General features: G+C 44.4%; 1 protein-coding gene across 1 annotated transcript in view; it reads left to right on the top strand.

Annotated features, from left to right (window-relative positions):
- Positions 1-14,880, top strand: part of SLC2A4RG (SLC2A4 regulator) — a 201,324-nt gene that overhangs the window by 31,528 nt on the left and 154,916 nt on the right. The window contains exon 2 of the mRNA XM_069243267.1: positions 11,626-11,864. Within this exon, the coding sequence (XP_069099368.1) occupies positions 11,626-11,864 (239 nt within the window). The remainder of the gene's footprint in view (positions 1-11,625; positions 11,865-14,880) is intronic.

The following is a 14,880-nucleotide window of genomic DNA, read 5'->3' as shown; positions in this document are numbered from 1 at the left end:
CCCCAAGAAGGACGGTCGTTTGAGACCAATCCTAGACCTGAGGATTTTGAGTTAGTTCCTCAAACAGGAAAAATTCAAGATGCTGACTCTGGCACAGGTACTTCTGGCGTTGAACAAAGAGGATTGGATGCCGTCTGTCGACTTGCAGGATGCTTACTTTCATATCCATATACTCAAGTCGCACAAGAAGTATCTCTGGTTTGTGGTGGGGTCGCAACACTACCAGTTTGTGGTCCTTCTGTTTGGTCTTACTTCAGCATATCGAGTCTTCACGAAGGTGATGGCAGTGTTAGCAGGAAGTCTCAGAAGGAGGGAGATATCGGTATTCCCTTACCTGGACGATTGGTTGATGAAAGCCAAGTCTCCAGAGCTTGTGTTGCGTCACTTGTAGATGACAACTCAGTTGTTGTTCAGGCTGGGTTTTATGATAAATGTACCCAAGTCTTACCTGGAGCCCTCTCACTGCCTCCTGTTCATAGGGGCAGTACTGGATACTACATTGAATAGGGCCTATCCTCCGCCTCAGCGGATTCAGGACATCCAGGCGTTGATTCCAAAATGGAGTGGTTGTTCCAGTCCTCTAGGTCCTACGCCTGCTCGGTCTCTTCGCTTCTTGCATTCTGTTGGTCACTCATGCACGTTGGCACATGAGGGCTCTCCAATGGTGCCTCCGCAAGCAGTGGTTTCAACACAAAGGGGATCTCGAAGAGTCGATAACGATCCCCAGAGATGCTGCAGCGGATCTACGATGGTGGGCAGTGGACAGCAACCTTTCTCAAGGAAGGCTGTTTTCACTGCTGCCTCCGGTGGCCACGGTCATGACGGATGCTTCCACTCTAAGGTGGGGAGCTCATCTGGGGGATCTGGAGATCAAGGGTCGTTGGTCTCCGGTGGAACAGACTTTTCATATCAGTCTGTTGGAATTGCGGGCGATACGTCTGGCACTCAAGGCCTTTCTTCCGTCCCTTTGCAGTCAGTCAGTTCAGGTCCTGACGGACAACACTACCGCGATGTGGTATATAAACAAGCAGGGAGGAGCAGGGTTGTATCTTCTCTGCAGAGAAGCTCTGCGACTCTGGTCCTGGCTTCAGAACCATCGGATTTGCTTGGTAGCGAATCATCTGGCCGGAGTGCTCAACGTACATGCTGACACTCTGTCGACATTTTTCGGCTGATCATGAGTGGCGTCTCCATCCGGATCTAGTCCTGCACATCTTTCAGATATGGGGTTTTCCAGGGATAGATCTGTTTGCCACTCGGGAGAACATGCACTGCCCGTCATTCTGCAGCCTCCAGTATCCGGTGCAAGGAGTTTTGGGGGATGCGTTTCAGATATCTTGGTACAACCAGTTGCTTTATGCATCCCCCCCACCCCCCCCCCCCCCCCCATACCCTTGATCCCGCAGGTTCTGAGGAAGATTCGCCAAGATCTGGCTCAGGTCATTTTAATAGCCCTGGATTGGCCAAGAAGGGTGTGGTACACGGATCTTCTCCAACTCTCGCTGTGACGCCTGTCTCCCTCTCAGGACAGATCTCCTCTCGCAATCGCAGGGGCATGTTTTACACCCCCACCTCCAGAGCCCGCACGTTCATGCCTGGAGATTGAACGGGGCAACCTTAGTTCTTTTTCTCTCCCACCAGATGTAGTGGATGTTATTTTAGCGGCCAGGCGACCCTCCACTAAGACAGTTTATGCCGGCAGGTGGGCTAAATTCATTGCGTGGTGTGGAGAAAATCAAATTGAACCTTTGGTGGCCCACCTCTCCGATATTTTATTATTTGCTTTAGATTTAGCAAAGAAGGGTTGTGGAGTGTGTAAGGATATGCCTCCTTGGCATGGTTACCCCCTGACTTTTTGCCTTTGCTGATGCCAAGTTATGATTTGAAAGTGTGCTGAGGCCTGCTAACCAGGCCCCAGCACCAGTGTTCTTTCCCTAAAACTGTACCTTTGTCTCCACAATTGGCACACCCCTGGCATCCAGGTAAGTCCCTTGTAACTGGTACCCCTGGTACCAGGGAAGGTCTCTAAGGGCTGCAGCTTGTCTTATGCCACCCTGAGGACCCCTCACTCAGCACATGCACACTGCTTGCCAGCTTGTGTGCTGGTGGGGAGAAAATGACTAAGTCGACATACATGGCACTTTCCTCAGAGTGGCCTTCCAATCCCACACTGCCTATGGCTTAAATAAGTCACCCCTCTAGCAGGCCTTACAGTCCTAAGGCAGGGTGCTCTATACCACAGGTGAGGGCATAGGTGCATGAGCACTATGCCCCTACAGTGTCTAAGCAAAACCTTAGACATTGTAAGTGCAGGGTAGCCATAAGAATATATGGTCTGGGAGTCTGTCATACCCGAACTCCACAGCACCATAATGGCTACACTGAAAACTGGGACGTTTGGTATCAAACTTCTCAGCACAATAAATGCACACTGCTGCCAGTGTACATTTTATTGTGAAATACACCCAGAGGGCATCTTAGAGATGCCCCCTGAAAACATACCCGACTTCCAGTGTGGGATGACTAGTTTTTGCCAGCCTGCCTTACACCAGACATGGCACTCTCCCACATGGGGAGAGTGCCTTTGTCACTCTGTGGCCAGGAACAAAGCCTGTACTGGGTGGAGGTGCTTCTCACCTCCCCCTGCAGGTACTGTAACACCTGGTGGTGAGCCTCAAAGGCTCACCCCCTTTGTTACAGCGCCACAGGGCATCCCAGCTAGTGGAGATGCCCGCCCCTCCGGCCACTGCCCCCACTTTTGGCCGCAAGGCTGGAGGAGATAATGAGAAAAACAAGGAGGAGTCACTGGCCAGTCAGGACAACCCCTAAGGTGTCCTGAGCTGAGGTGACTCTTACTTTTAGAAATCCTTCATCTTGCAGATGGAGGATTCCCCCAATAGGATTAGGGATGTGACCCCCTCCCCACCGGGAGGAGGCACAAAGAGGGTGTAGCCACCCTCAGGGCTAGTAGCCATTGGCTACTAACCTCCCAGACCTAAACACACCCCTAAATTGAGTATTTAGGGGCCCCCAGAACCTAGGAAGATAGATTCCTACAACCTGAAGACGAAGAAGGACTGCTGACCTGAAGCCCTGCAGAGAAGACGGAGACACCAACTGCTTTGGCCCCAGCCCTACCGGCCTGTCTCCCCACTTCGAGAAAAACTGCAACGTGACGCATCCCACAGGGTCCAGCGACCTCTGAAACCTCAGAGGACTACCCTGCATCTAAAAGGACCAAGAAACTCCTGAGGACAGCGGCCCTGTTCAACAAGACTGCAACTTTGCAACAAAGAAGCAACTTTTAAAGACCACACGTTTCCTGCCGGAAGCGTGAGTCTTTCCACTCTGCATCCGACGCCCCCGGCTCGACCTGCGGAAAACTAACTCTACAGGGAGGACTCCCTGGCACCTGTGAGTCCGTGAGTACCCAGAGTTGACCCCTCCCTCCCCTGAGCCCCCACACCGATGCCTGCAGAGGGAATACGGAGGCTCCCCCTGACCGCGACTGCCTGCTTCAAGGAACCCCATGCCTGGAAAACACACTGCACCCGCAGCCCCCAGGACCTGAAGGAACCGAACTCCAGTGCAGGAGCGACCCCCAGGCGGCCCTCTTCCTAGCCCAGGTGGTGGCTACCCCGAGGAGCCCCCCCCCCCTTTGCCTGCCCGCATCGTTGAAGAGACCCCCGGGTCTCCCCATTGAATCCTATTGCAAACCCGACACCTGTTTGGGCACCACTTTGACCTCTGCACCTGACCGGCCCTGAGCTGCTGGTGTGGTAACTTTGGGGTTGCCTTGAACCCCCAACAGTGGGCTGCCTTGGACCCAACTTTGAACCCTGTATGTGCTTTACTTACCTGTGAACCTAACAAATACTTACCTCCCCCAGGAACTGTTGATTTTTGCACTGTGTCCACTTTTAAAATAGCTTATTGCCATTTTTGCCAAAACTGTACATGTTATTGTGATGATTCAAAGTTCCTAAGATACCTGATTGAAATACCTTTCATTTAAAGTATTGTTTGTAAATCTTGAACCAGTGGTTCTTAAAATAAACTAAGAACATATATTTTTCTATATAAAAACCTATTGGCCTGGAGTAGTCTTTGAGTGTGTGTTCCTCATTTATTGCCTGTGTGTACAACAAATGCTTATCACTACCCTCTGATAAGCCTACTGCTCGACCACACTACCACAAAATATAGCATTAGAATTATCTCTTCTTGCCACTATCTTACCTCTAAGGGGAACCCTTGGACTCTGTGCATACTATTCCTTACTTTGAAATAGTACATACAGAGCCAACTTCCTACAGAGTAGCTACAGTTAAGGGTTATTTGGCTGCTCTGTCAGCCTTTCTTTGACTCCTGGATCAGCCCTCCTTGTTTAAATCGCCTATTGAGGTTCCTGAAAGGTTTAGTTAATAGGTTTCCTCCCACTCCTTTTCATATGCCTCAGTGGGACCTAAATCTTGTTTTAACCTTTTTAATGGGGTAACTTTTCAAACCCTTGCACTCTTGCCCGCTAAGGTTTCTGGTGCTTAAAACAGTTTTTCTCATTGCTATAGCCTCGGCTAGGCGGGTTGGTGAACTTCAAGCTCTTTCTGTTAAACCCCCCTTTACCTTGTTCTTCCTGGATAAAGTGGTGTTGAATACCAGGGCGGCTTTCCTGCCAAAAGTTGTCACTCCTTTTCAGATAGGGCAGACCATTACCCTTCCATCTGTCTACCCTCCTCCTCACACCTCGAAGGAGGAAGAGAGGCTTCACCGTTTGGACCGTAAAAGGGCTCTTAGTTTTTATATTGTAAGGACCAAAGACTTTCGCCTGGAGGACCAGCTGTTCATGGGGTATATTGGACAGAGGAAGGGCAGAGCAGTCCATAAAAGAACAATCTCCAGGTGGGTCATTCTTTGTATTAAGATTGCTACTCGTTGGCAAAGAAAGTTCCCCCTGAGGGTATCAGAGCCCATTCCACCAGGGCTAAGTCCGCTACTTCGGCCCTGGCAAGAGGGGTTCCAGTGGTGGATATTTGCAAGGCAGCAACTTGGGCATTCCTCCACACCTTTGCAAAGCATTATTGCTTGGACTCTGAGGTTAGGAGGGACGGCCATTTTGCACGCTCTGTATTGCAGGACTTCTTGGTGTAACCAGTCAGGCTCCCTGAGGAATCCACAGGTAGTTGTATCCATCAGAAGAACAAGTTACTAACCTTCGGTAACACTTTTTCTGGTGGATACAATAGCTACCTGTGGATTCCTCACAGTCCCACCCGCCTCCCCATTGCCTGTCTGGTTACATTAAGATATGTGATTTTATAGGTGTATATATGTATATATTGATGTCTTTTTCTGTATATATAAATGATGGTTTTTATTATATTGCATCATGGTGGTTTTATGTATATATGTATTTATTGGAGCTATTGTGAGGTCAGTTTTCACCTGTTCGCCTCAAAGGCACGTAAAAAATGGGTGAAACTGACGTCAGTATGCCGGCGAGGACCTTTTATTGGCATGGTGACGTCAGGCGGAGTCGCGTGGAGCTGTACAATTGTGGCGTCCTCGTCGACGTGGAGAGCTGGGAAGAAGATTTCCTGTTGGATGCTGGCGCATGGGAGAATTCATAAGGTGAGGAATCCACAGGTAGCTTTTTCTTCATTCTCACATATGAGTACACCTTCAACTATGTGAGTTTAGCATTTCTGTTGTAAAAAGAAATCCTCTTTTGTTTTATTAAATACACTAAACGTTTGCTCCATTTATAATAAATCTAGCCCACATATAGGGTACACATGATCCATGCATGACTTGCCTCTTAGTTTACTAATAGCTATGCCATTAGGGCAGTTATGTTTCTCAGTTTGTTTAAACACTCAATTTTAATAAATATATTACTGAAGCATGATGTGGTAGTGCACTGTCATTTACATACAGTACATTTCCAAGAAATGTTCAAAAACCTTCCCACTAACTTACAGCTTTACTGATAAAACTATATAATGCATTAACAATAAACTATGAAAATTGGGTTTCAGAAAACATTTATCATTTGCACATCACCAAGTTAGACTGACTTTTTCTTCATCCTATTAAAATATTTTTTTCATCACACAGAAGTACAAAACATGGTCTTTTACAGCTACTGAAATATATTTTGAAATGTTTGTAAAATTGACTTAGTTATATAAATGTGTGTTAAGAAAAAGCTGATACCAAAAGCCTTTCACTTCCCATAGGTCATGCAGTTCACCTTACAAAATCCTGGAACTCTGCAGTCACAAGGAAAAGTATCTGCATTGCAAGAAGACAAACTGACTTTTGATCTCTGTCTCTGAACACAGAGCAGATGTGACAAGAATAAGATTTAAAGGCATCTTACTTGCTAATTGGTTTCTGACTGAACAGAACACCTGTTCTTTGTTCACTGCCAGAAGTGTCGAGTGGAATCTAAAAATATCTCGACCTCATGAAATAAAACTTGCAAATGCAAGTGTTCCAGTAGACTTTTTGAGCCTTGCCTTGCTCTGCAGCTGGCAGATCTCTGCATCCCACATGACTATTCTGCTGCTGTTTGTCACCAGACTTGCAAAAGACTACAAATCTTCCCCATACCCTTTTTCCTTGTCAGTATGCACCTGGGAAATAGGGTGACCTGCACATGCAGGAATCATTTGATGGCAGCAGCATCCTCGCCAAACAGCAGAGACTATCTTCCCCAAGAAGCAGGAGAGGAGAAGACTAGGAGCAGGGGCAGTCAACCTCACTGGTGGGGAAAACACACCAAAGAGTGTGGAAACTGGAGCTAGCCAAGATCAGTTACTCAAATCAGATAATTACTTGGACATTTTGCTAGTGGATACCAGGTTGATTGTGATTCAATTGGAATTTGCATTACTAAAACAAGATCTATGCAAGTGATTATGTCTTAAATATTATCATCAGATAGTCCATGCCAAATGCGAATCATTGAAAAACGGTATTGCAAGGAATTTTTAACAGAGCAGATAATGATTGGGCTAGAGATTTAATTTTGGCTAGTAGTGATTTATACCTGCAAAATAAAAGTCTTTATTACCCGGTTTTAAAATATATCCTAAAGTGACAGGTAGTGGCATTATCAAGAAAATCGATGTAAAATCTTTGCACAACTTATGAACAGTTTAGACACATACTTTCTTCTAATGAAACATCACGTTTGCAGAATTACCTAAAGGAATCACTGAGTCAGGCATGTAGGAGAACCATCATAGTTGCTAGATTCCTGGCAATCCCTATCAATGCTTGTAGATCAATGTGGAGAAGTAGGATAAGGATCACTTTAAAAGGCAGATTCTGTAACTACAAAAGTGAATCCATCATTCACATTCTTTGCTGTTGCCCGGAATGTGGGTCACTAGATCGCACCTTGCTGAAAGCCAGGTCCTTACAGAATGGAATCTGAAACTGTAAGCAGGCATTATCAATTAATTCAGGTGACTTATAGGTATTGGCTCGATTTGGGAAATGTTTTAAAATTATGCTGAACAGATTTAAAACTTGGAACCAGTTGAACCAGATGAAGTAATTACTTGTCTGGACTATCCACATACTGCACAGTAATTGCAAAATTACGAATTTAAACATTTTAAGTAACCCAAACTTACCTGTCTGCGGGATGAAACAGAACTGGTCCGTTCACATAAAGGAGTGTATTTAATAAGCATGCATTTGTTGAAGATGTTACAATTAGAACTGTGGTAGTAGTTTTTTTAAGAATTTTTTGCTAATTTTATTTTACACTTTGCATTTTAAAAAGAAAAAAGTTTTAATATTAGATTAGAACATTGGAATGTTGGGAGCTCCATTGAAAACAATGGAGTGCTCCGGGCTTCTAATAGCTGGTAGAAGCCCGGCTCTCCAACATTCCAAAGTTGTTGTTCACAGCTGTTGATGTGAAGGCCTCACGCAGCCCGAGGGGATTTCAGTTCCCTCTTGCGCTGTGAGGCCTTTGCTTTATTTATTAGAACATTCTGCCCTTTTGTGGTGGAATGTTCTAATAGCCTTATAGCCCTCCGTAGCTGGGCTATACTGGCATTAAAGTAAATCTCCCTTGTTAAAGGCCCTTCCCTTCGGCTCAGGCCTTTAATGCTGGAGCGGCCCTTGTATGGCTGGTAAAAAACTGTATTGTTACATTTTATAAAGTTTTTAGTTAATTATTTACAAATACACTAATACATGCTCATATTGTCTCTGCTGCAATATTTGTGCTATAAATATACATATAGAAGAATCTAGCAAAAAATACACCAAAAAAAGAATTCTCAAACTAATCATAACCAGATCTGGATGAAATTTAAAGTATGCCAGCATAATTTTAGGAATTTCATGAAATTATGCAATTAGACAATGAGGCATAATTACACCAGCGATCACAGCAAAATTATAATGCCGGGACAAGATGAACAAACAGAATGGGAGCAGCTGTTGTTTGCCGCTCATGGTTTTTCGCCTTTTTTTCAGCACAAAATTTGTCTTAAGGTCAGATCGATGTAAAGAATGATTATGTGTGAAAATATAGCATTAAATGAGTGGGTAATTTTCCATAAGCTTCATATTTATGCAAAAGCAAATTGCGTGAATTTTGCATACCCAAAATTGTAACCATGCCGAGCACATCTGGATGTCCGTTTAGCATATGCCTGCGACGTACAGTGCTGCAGTGTTGCCAGTCATCAGTTTTCTGTATCAAAGTTTAGTGCACCGACTGTCATCTACAGGGTGGCAACATCATACAATACCAACATGTTAGAACTGTAGGTGATGCAGTATAGAAGCACGGATTAACCTTAGGGTGCTAACAAAAAGAGTAAACAATTTTGAGATAGTTGTTTTATGGTACTTTCAGATATGAAATGATCTACATTTTTTTAATTGACTAAAAAATGAGTTTGTGCACTTTATTTTATGGTGGATAATGTTACACGTGTTTTTGTACAATGCTACATTGGCATTTTGATATAATGGCTGTGGACTACTATACTGATCTTTGTCCATTTGGTAGGGGTTCTCTCGGAGGATTGTTGACTTGCAAATTTGCCCAACACAAGTGCAAGGGTCGTAGCCAAGTATCGCCTCAAGCTGCATATCAATGCTTGCACTAGTCTAGTGTGCAAGTATCACCTTGTTTCAGTGTGCCTGCCTACGCTTCTTTATTATAGCATGTGTCTTACAGTACTGACAGTAATGTGGTTATTGTTCATATGCCCAGTGTTCTTGTCACCAACTCCCTGTTCTACTATATGTATATATCAATGCAGGTAAAATTTGCTTAGCTCGGACCCAGCCAAAAGGCAGCAGAGCACTGTACAGGGTCAAAGGAAAGCACCCAGTGAAAGTAGCTAGTGTGTGGACTCTTAAGGCATTGTGATGTAGTGTTCTTTAAAGAGGTGCTTATTCATCATTTGCCTAAATTGGTGCAGAAATTTTGCTGTCCTGATGGATATGGGTGGGTGTGGTGGGTGTTCCAGATTCGAAGGGCATGCATGGAAAATGCCTTCTGCCTTGTTTTTTCTTTTTTATGCTCAGTGTTCAGTTCGTTGGTTTCCTAGTTGCGGGTGTGCTGGGAGATGGTAAGCTCACCTGATCTGCAAGATAAGCTGGGTGCTGGTCGTGATGGCTTTGTTAATGAGGCATCTGCTTTTGATGATGAGGTTGACTGGCAAGGGGAGCATGTGGCCCTCCATCAGGATGGGGGTGAAGTTAACTCATTTGTTCAGGTCCTGGATAGGATGTGCTGCGGTTGGTAGGATGCTCTTGAGGTGTGCCGTGTAGAGTCTGGGAGGCCACTGAGCAGTGTGTTACCACTATCTAGATGCAAGAGATGAGGATTCGAAGTTCTTAAGTCACTTCCTGGAAATCAAGATTTTGCATTCTTTAGAAGAGCAAGCTGGTATTAGACTGTCATTGTTTTGAAGTCGGGTTTTCGGAGGATGAGTTTGGTGTCCAGGGTGAACGCTAAAGACTTGGAAGTTGGGTTTTGAAGCTGTTAGGGTTCATGCCATTGAGGCAGATTTGTACTCTTTCTTGCTTGTTCTTGGCAGATAACAAGAATTCTGTCTTGATTGGGTTGAACATCAGGTAGTTGCTAGACTTCCAATGTGTGCCATTTCTCTGTCCCAGTGTGCTGTTTACATTGTGCCATCTCCTTTTTAGTTCTTATTGGAGTGAGCATACGCTAGTGTTTGCTCTATCGCTTGCAAGACTCTTGTTTAGTAATGGGTTTGAAAACCAGCCAATTGATTACCATTCGTTAGCATCATGGTCTCTCTTCTGCTTTCTAATTGGAAGCTCTTGCAGTGCATCACTTCCCTTTCTTTCCGTGATGCAGAGACCAAGCACAGATCAATTATGCTTGATTAGTGTCCCTCTGCTGGTCATCAGCTGCTCCTGCTGGCACTTGGGTACTATTTCTTCAGGAAAAAAGCAAAATGACACTGTCAACGCTGACCATGTCATAGCACTTTTTAAAATTACTTTCTCCCCAACTCTTCCCTAATTCTTCACCCGCTCCCACCTGCTCCTTCTCTGATTATTCCCTTAACAGAAGGAAAAAAAGCGTTACTAAGCTGCCAGCGCTGGCCGCTTCTTAGGGCATTTTTAAATCCTTCTATTAGCAACCGCCACCCAGTTGCCAATGGTGAGACCTATTGGCTTCGCTAATGCTTGTTCTGTGTGCATGTCTGTCTCATATCAGAATGTGCGCGTTTTTATGTCTTCTTATCACAATGCGTGAATGTCCCAGTATCTGTATTCGTAGAAGTCTTCCACCCAGTTGCCAATGGTGAGACCTATTGGCTTCGCTAATGCTTGTTCTGTGTGCATGTCTGTCTCATATCAGAATGTGCGCGTTTTTATGTCTTCTTATCACAATGCTTGAATGTCCCAGTATCTGTACTCGTAGAAGTCTTCCTGTTCTAGTATATTTTGTCTCCCTGTTCAGTGTTTTTTTTTTTTTTCTTCTCTTCCGGTCTGTGTGCATGTCTCTGTTCCTGTGGTTGCAAGCAAGTGGTGTGCCGGTGGTCTATTCCGTAGTTACTTTGCACTCTGAAGCAAACATTAGCAAAGATTATAGGTAGAACTTTAATATGCTAAAGCATGTAACACAAGGCATGCCCAAATGCTGCCTGCATGCATGAACGCATTAAAGCCAGACCTTCTACTTTTGCCAATTTTATTGTATTATTTTCTAACGGTTACACACTTTTAAGGACAATAAAGTGGTTTTGGTGTTTATTCTTAACACAACCCCCAGTAATGCCTGGCTCCCTGTTCCTCAGAGGCAGTTTTTGTGTAAAATAGTTTTGTGATGCGCATGTGTTTACGTTGATCCAGATACATATAAATGTTATCTTGGCCTCCCAGTGTTGTAGATGATCATCCAATGCTTGTTTTGCGCTGCTTGAGTATAGTATTTGATGAGTTTTTGTAGTATGCTATAAAACTGGCGTTTGCTAGTTCTTTTATTCACAGCGGCAAGGCCTTGTTAAAGGTAAAGTTGCAAATCGCTGTCTTACCTCAAGAATGCCATAAACTTCTAGTAACTTGTTGCAACTTTAATCCTCTCTTCCACTGTAATTCTTCTCGTAGACCCTTCCTCCTTGTGTCGGTGAAGCACGTGCAGAAGAGTGCTTCTTGCGCCATGGCCCGCCTACGCAGCACACGGGTACACACGTGATGAATGGCTGGAAGAAGGAAGAACCGTGTTTGGTGAACGGGCACCATTGTTTACCCAGACCTGCAGAGGTGGAGACTGCCCAGCATGTTGCTGGTACCCCTCCAGAGAGGCCCCTACTTCAGTCTGCGCACATACCCGTCCCCATTCAGAGGTAACTGTTGCTACACCACTGCCTATCTATAGTGGCAGTGGTATATTTGTTGCAGTACAAAATCAAATGCAACTCCGTAATGAGCTGTGCATTGTTATTTCTAAAATCTACATTGTTTTGTGGGTTGTTTTGCAACATTGTCATTTATGTACTGATTATTTTAAAACTATACTGTTTGCTTTTCTCCCACTACACCAACAGAGTGCATTAGACAGAATGCCTAGGACTACCTTTCTAACTACACTCCTCTAAGCCACTGCCTAGGAGTCTGTGTATCTCAACTACAACTCAGTTGACATCCTTTGTGATTGTTAGGCAGCCAGCCCAATGGTTCTAGATAAAATGCCACATTCGAATGCTGGTGTTTCCAAACAGCAAAGGGTGGTGAAGGAGAGCAGTGTGGCGCCTAGGACAGTAGTAGAAAGCAGGACATATATGGGGTCTAGGCAGTTAGGAAGTGTGTGGGGATCAGAGGCTTGGACGAGCAGACCAACCTGAGTTGTGTACTGGGAGGCCATAGAAATTGTGGCAGAGGAGAGACCAAAAGATAAGGTCCACAACAGGAACATGGTTTGTGGAGGACCATGAGAGGGAACTTGAGAGATCAAGGAGGTAAGGTGGCAGAGTGGGAAATGTTCAGTGGACCAGAAATGAGAAGTAAATACTATGAACATAGCCGGATTTTGCAGGAATGGTGACAGTTTCTGGTGGATTCAGAGGAACACAGTGCAAAGAGTCATGGTAAATGAGATTACAGTGCTGTCACGTAGAGCACAGGAAAACATGAAAAGCCAGGAATTAAGAGTACTAGTAGACACCACTCCCAAATAAAACCAAACTGAATGGTTAAAAACCCTTCATTTGCAAAAGCTGTCTCCCCACAAATAATTCTACACAAGAGAATCATCAACGCAAAACCCTATACTTGAGATAAACGTGTGCTCAGTTACTTACTCATTATTAATGTGACATATAATTAAGGCACTCTTATGCAAAGATACATTAGATAATTACTGGCCTGTAGCTAGGACTATGAAATGTGGCTTGTATTGTATATGCAGGCTTATTGTAAGTGCCATCCCACGTTACACAAAGCAGCAGAAAGGCCGGTGTCATGTCAAAGAGACCCGGTCACTGTGCTTGGTATACGGTTTATTGTCCAATCCATTAATGTGAGGATTTAATTTAAAGAAGCTTGCTTTGCGCAAGAGAGAAAAATGTGTGTTTGGCTGCATTTATTGCCCTTCAGTCATGGTTAGCTAGCCTGCTTGGTCCAAGAATGTAGTGGAATGATAATTTTACTACTTACTCTTTTGGGTAAGTTTCAAGTCTGTTAAGACTAACAGGCGTAGATTCCACTTTCAACAATATTTACTACTGAAATTCCCCCAGGTCAAAAAAAGAACCCCATTACCTAAAACCAGTGGGAAATAAACTTCAAAGCGTACAGTCTTATCTAACTATTAAGTCTATTGCAGCATTATCACAATAACTAGCAATTCCATATTTTTTCTTTGCCCATACATAGGAAGTAATCTTCACATAATGATCTTCACAAGCCAATATCTTAACCATCTTCTGTGACTTCTTCAGCTCTGAACCTCCTACCCAAATGTCTTGGTTAGGCCCATCAGTTGAGAAGTGTCATGAAAAATAAAAATCATTTGGGTCGGAAGAAAAAACATGAATTTAAAGAAGTCAGCTGTCATAGACCTCGAACAAAATCTTTCCTAGATGGGTTAATCCTATCCTTGGTGTCCTGAATAAAATGAACATTTTCCTTTATGAGAGCTAGAAACATCTACATTCTGTTTCAAGACTAGGCGAGGAGGAAATTTGTTCATTGTTTCTTATCCTCAAAAAGGCAATACCAGAAACATGTTTATAATCAAAATGTTTCAAAGCTGGAGTTTCTAGAACAAACCGCAGTCTAGAAAATAACTTTCACGACAAGATTGCAACCACATACAGAAACTTCAAACCCAAACCTTTGGACTTTCTCAATAGATACTCCACCACTGTAACAGACATGAACCACACACTGACCACCTGGAACAACCTCTCCACTGAGGACATCACCTCTATCATGACAACTATCCATTTGAGAGCTCCTATAGACCCATACCCGCACCACATCTTCAACCTTGGAAACCAAAGAATCGGCCAGGAACTCACCACCCTGCTCAACAGCTCTATCACCACCCCAACATTCCTGATGCCTGAAAACATGCCAAAGTTAAACCACTACTCAAAAAAACGTCTGTCAACCCCAGCAAACCCAAAAATTACCAGCCAGTCTCCCTGCTCCCATTCCCAGCGAAGGTACTGGAAAAGATCATCAACAGGCACCTCATGACATACCTGAAGCAGAACCAGCTAATCGATGCCTCCAATCCAGTACCGCAGCAATCACAGCACTGAAACTGCCCTGATCGCAGCCACTGATGACATCCGAACCCTCCTCGACTGAGAAGAAACAGCTGCTTTGATCCTCCTCGACCTCTCAACAGCCTTCGACACCGTATCCCACGTCATGCTTATTGAAAAACTCCACTACATCGGCATCCAAGGGGACGTGCACCGATGGATCATTCCTTCCTCACCGGAAGAACCCAGAGGATCCACCTTCCAAATCTGAACCCAAGAAGATCACCTGCGGTGTCCCCCAGGGCTCATCCCTCAGCCTCTCTCTCTTCAACACATATATGACCCTGCTGGCCAACATTGTCAGATCCCACGGTCTCAATTTAAGCCCTGTGGAACATCTTTATGGGTGCTGACTGATAGTAAAATTTGTTCTCACTATAAGAACATTTGAACCTTTAAAAAAAAAATGTTATGTGAGACTAGTTAAGACTTAGATGTATGTCTAGACATTTTCAGTTGTGTCCCCTCTGGTAACAGTTCAGAGTCTTAGCCGAGTCTCCATCCCAAATATGCAGAGCTCATTTAAGCAGCGGGACGGCCTTCTCAAAGCAAGCAAATTATACCACATCTCTGTCTGTCACTTCTATCC

This window comes from Pleurodeles waltl, chromosome 7, assembly GCF_031143425.1.
Source record: "Pleurodeles waltl isolate 20211129_DDA chromosome 7, aPleWal1.hap1.20221129, whole genome shotgun sequence".
Classification (NCBI taxonomy): Eukaryota; Metazoa; Chordata; class Amphibia; order Caudata; family Salamandridae; genus Pleurodeles; species Pleurodeles waltl.
The sequence above is the reverse complement of the archived record's forward strand: the minus strand, read 5'-3'. Positions and strand labels throughout refer to the sequence as shown.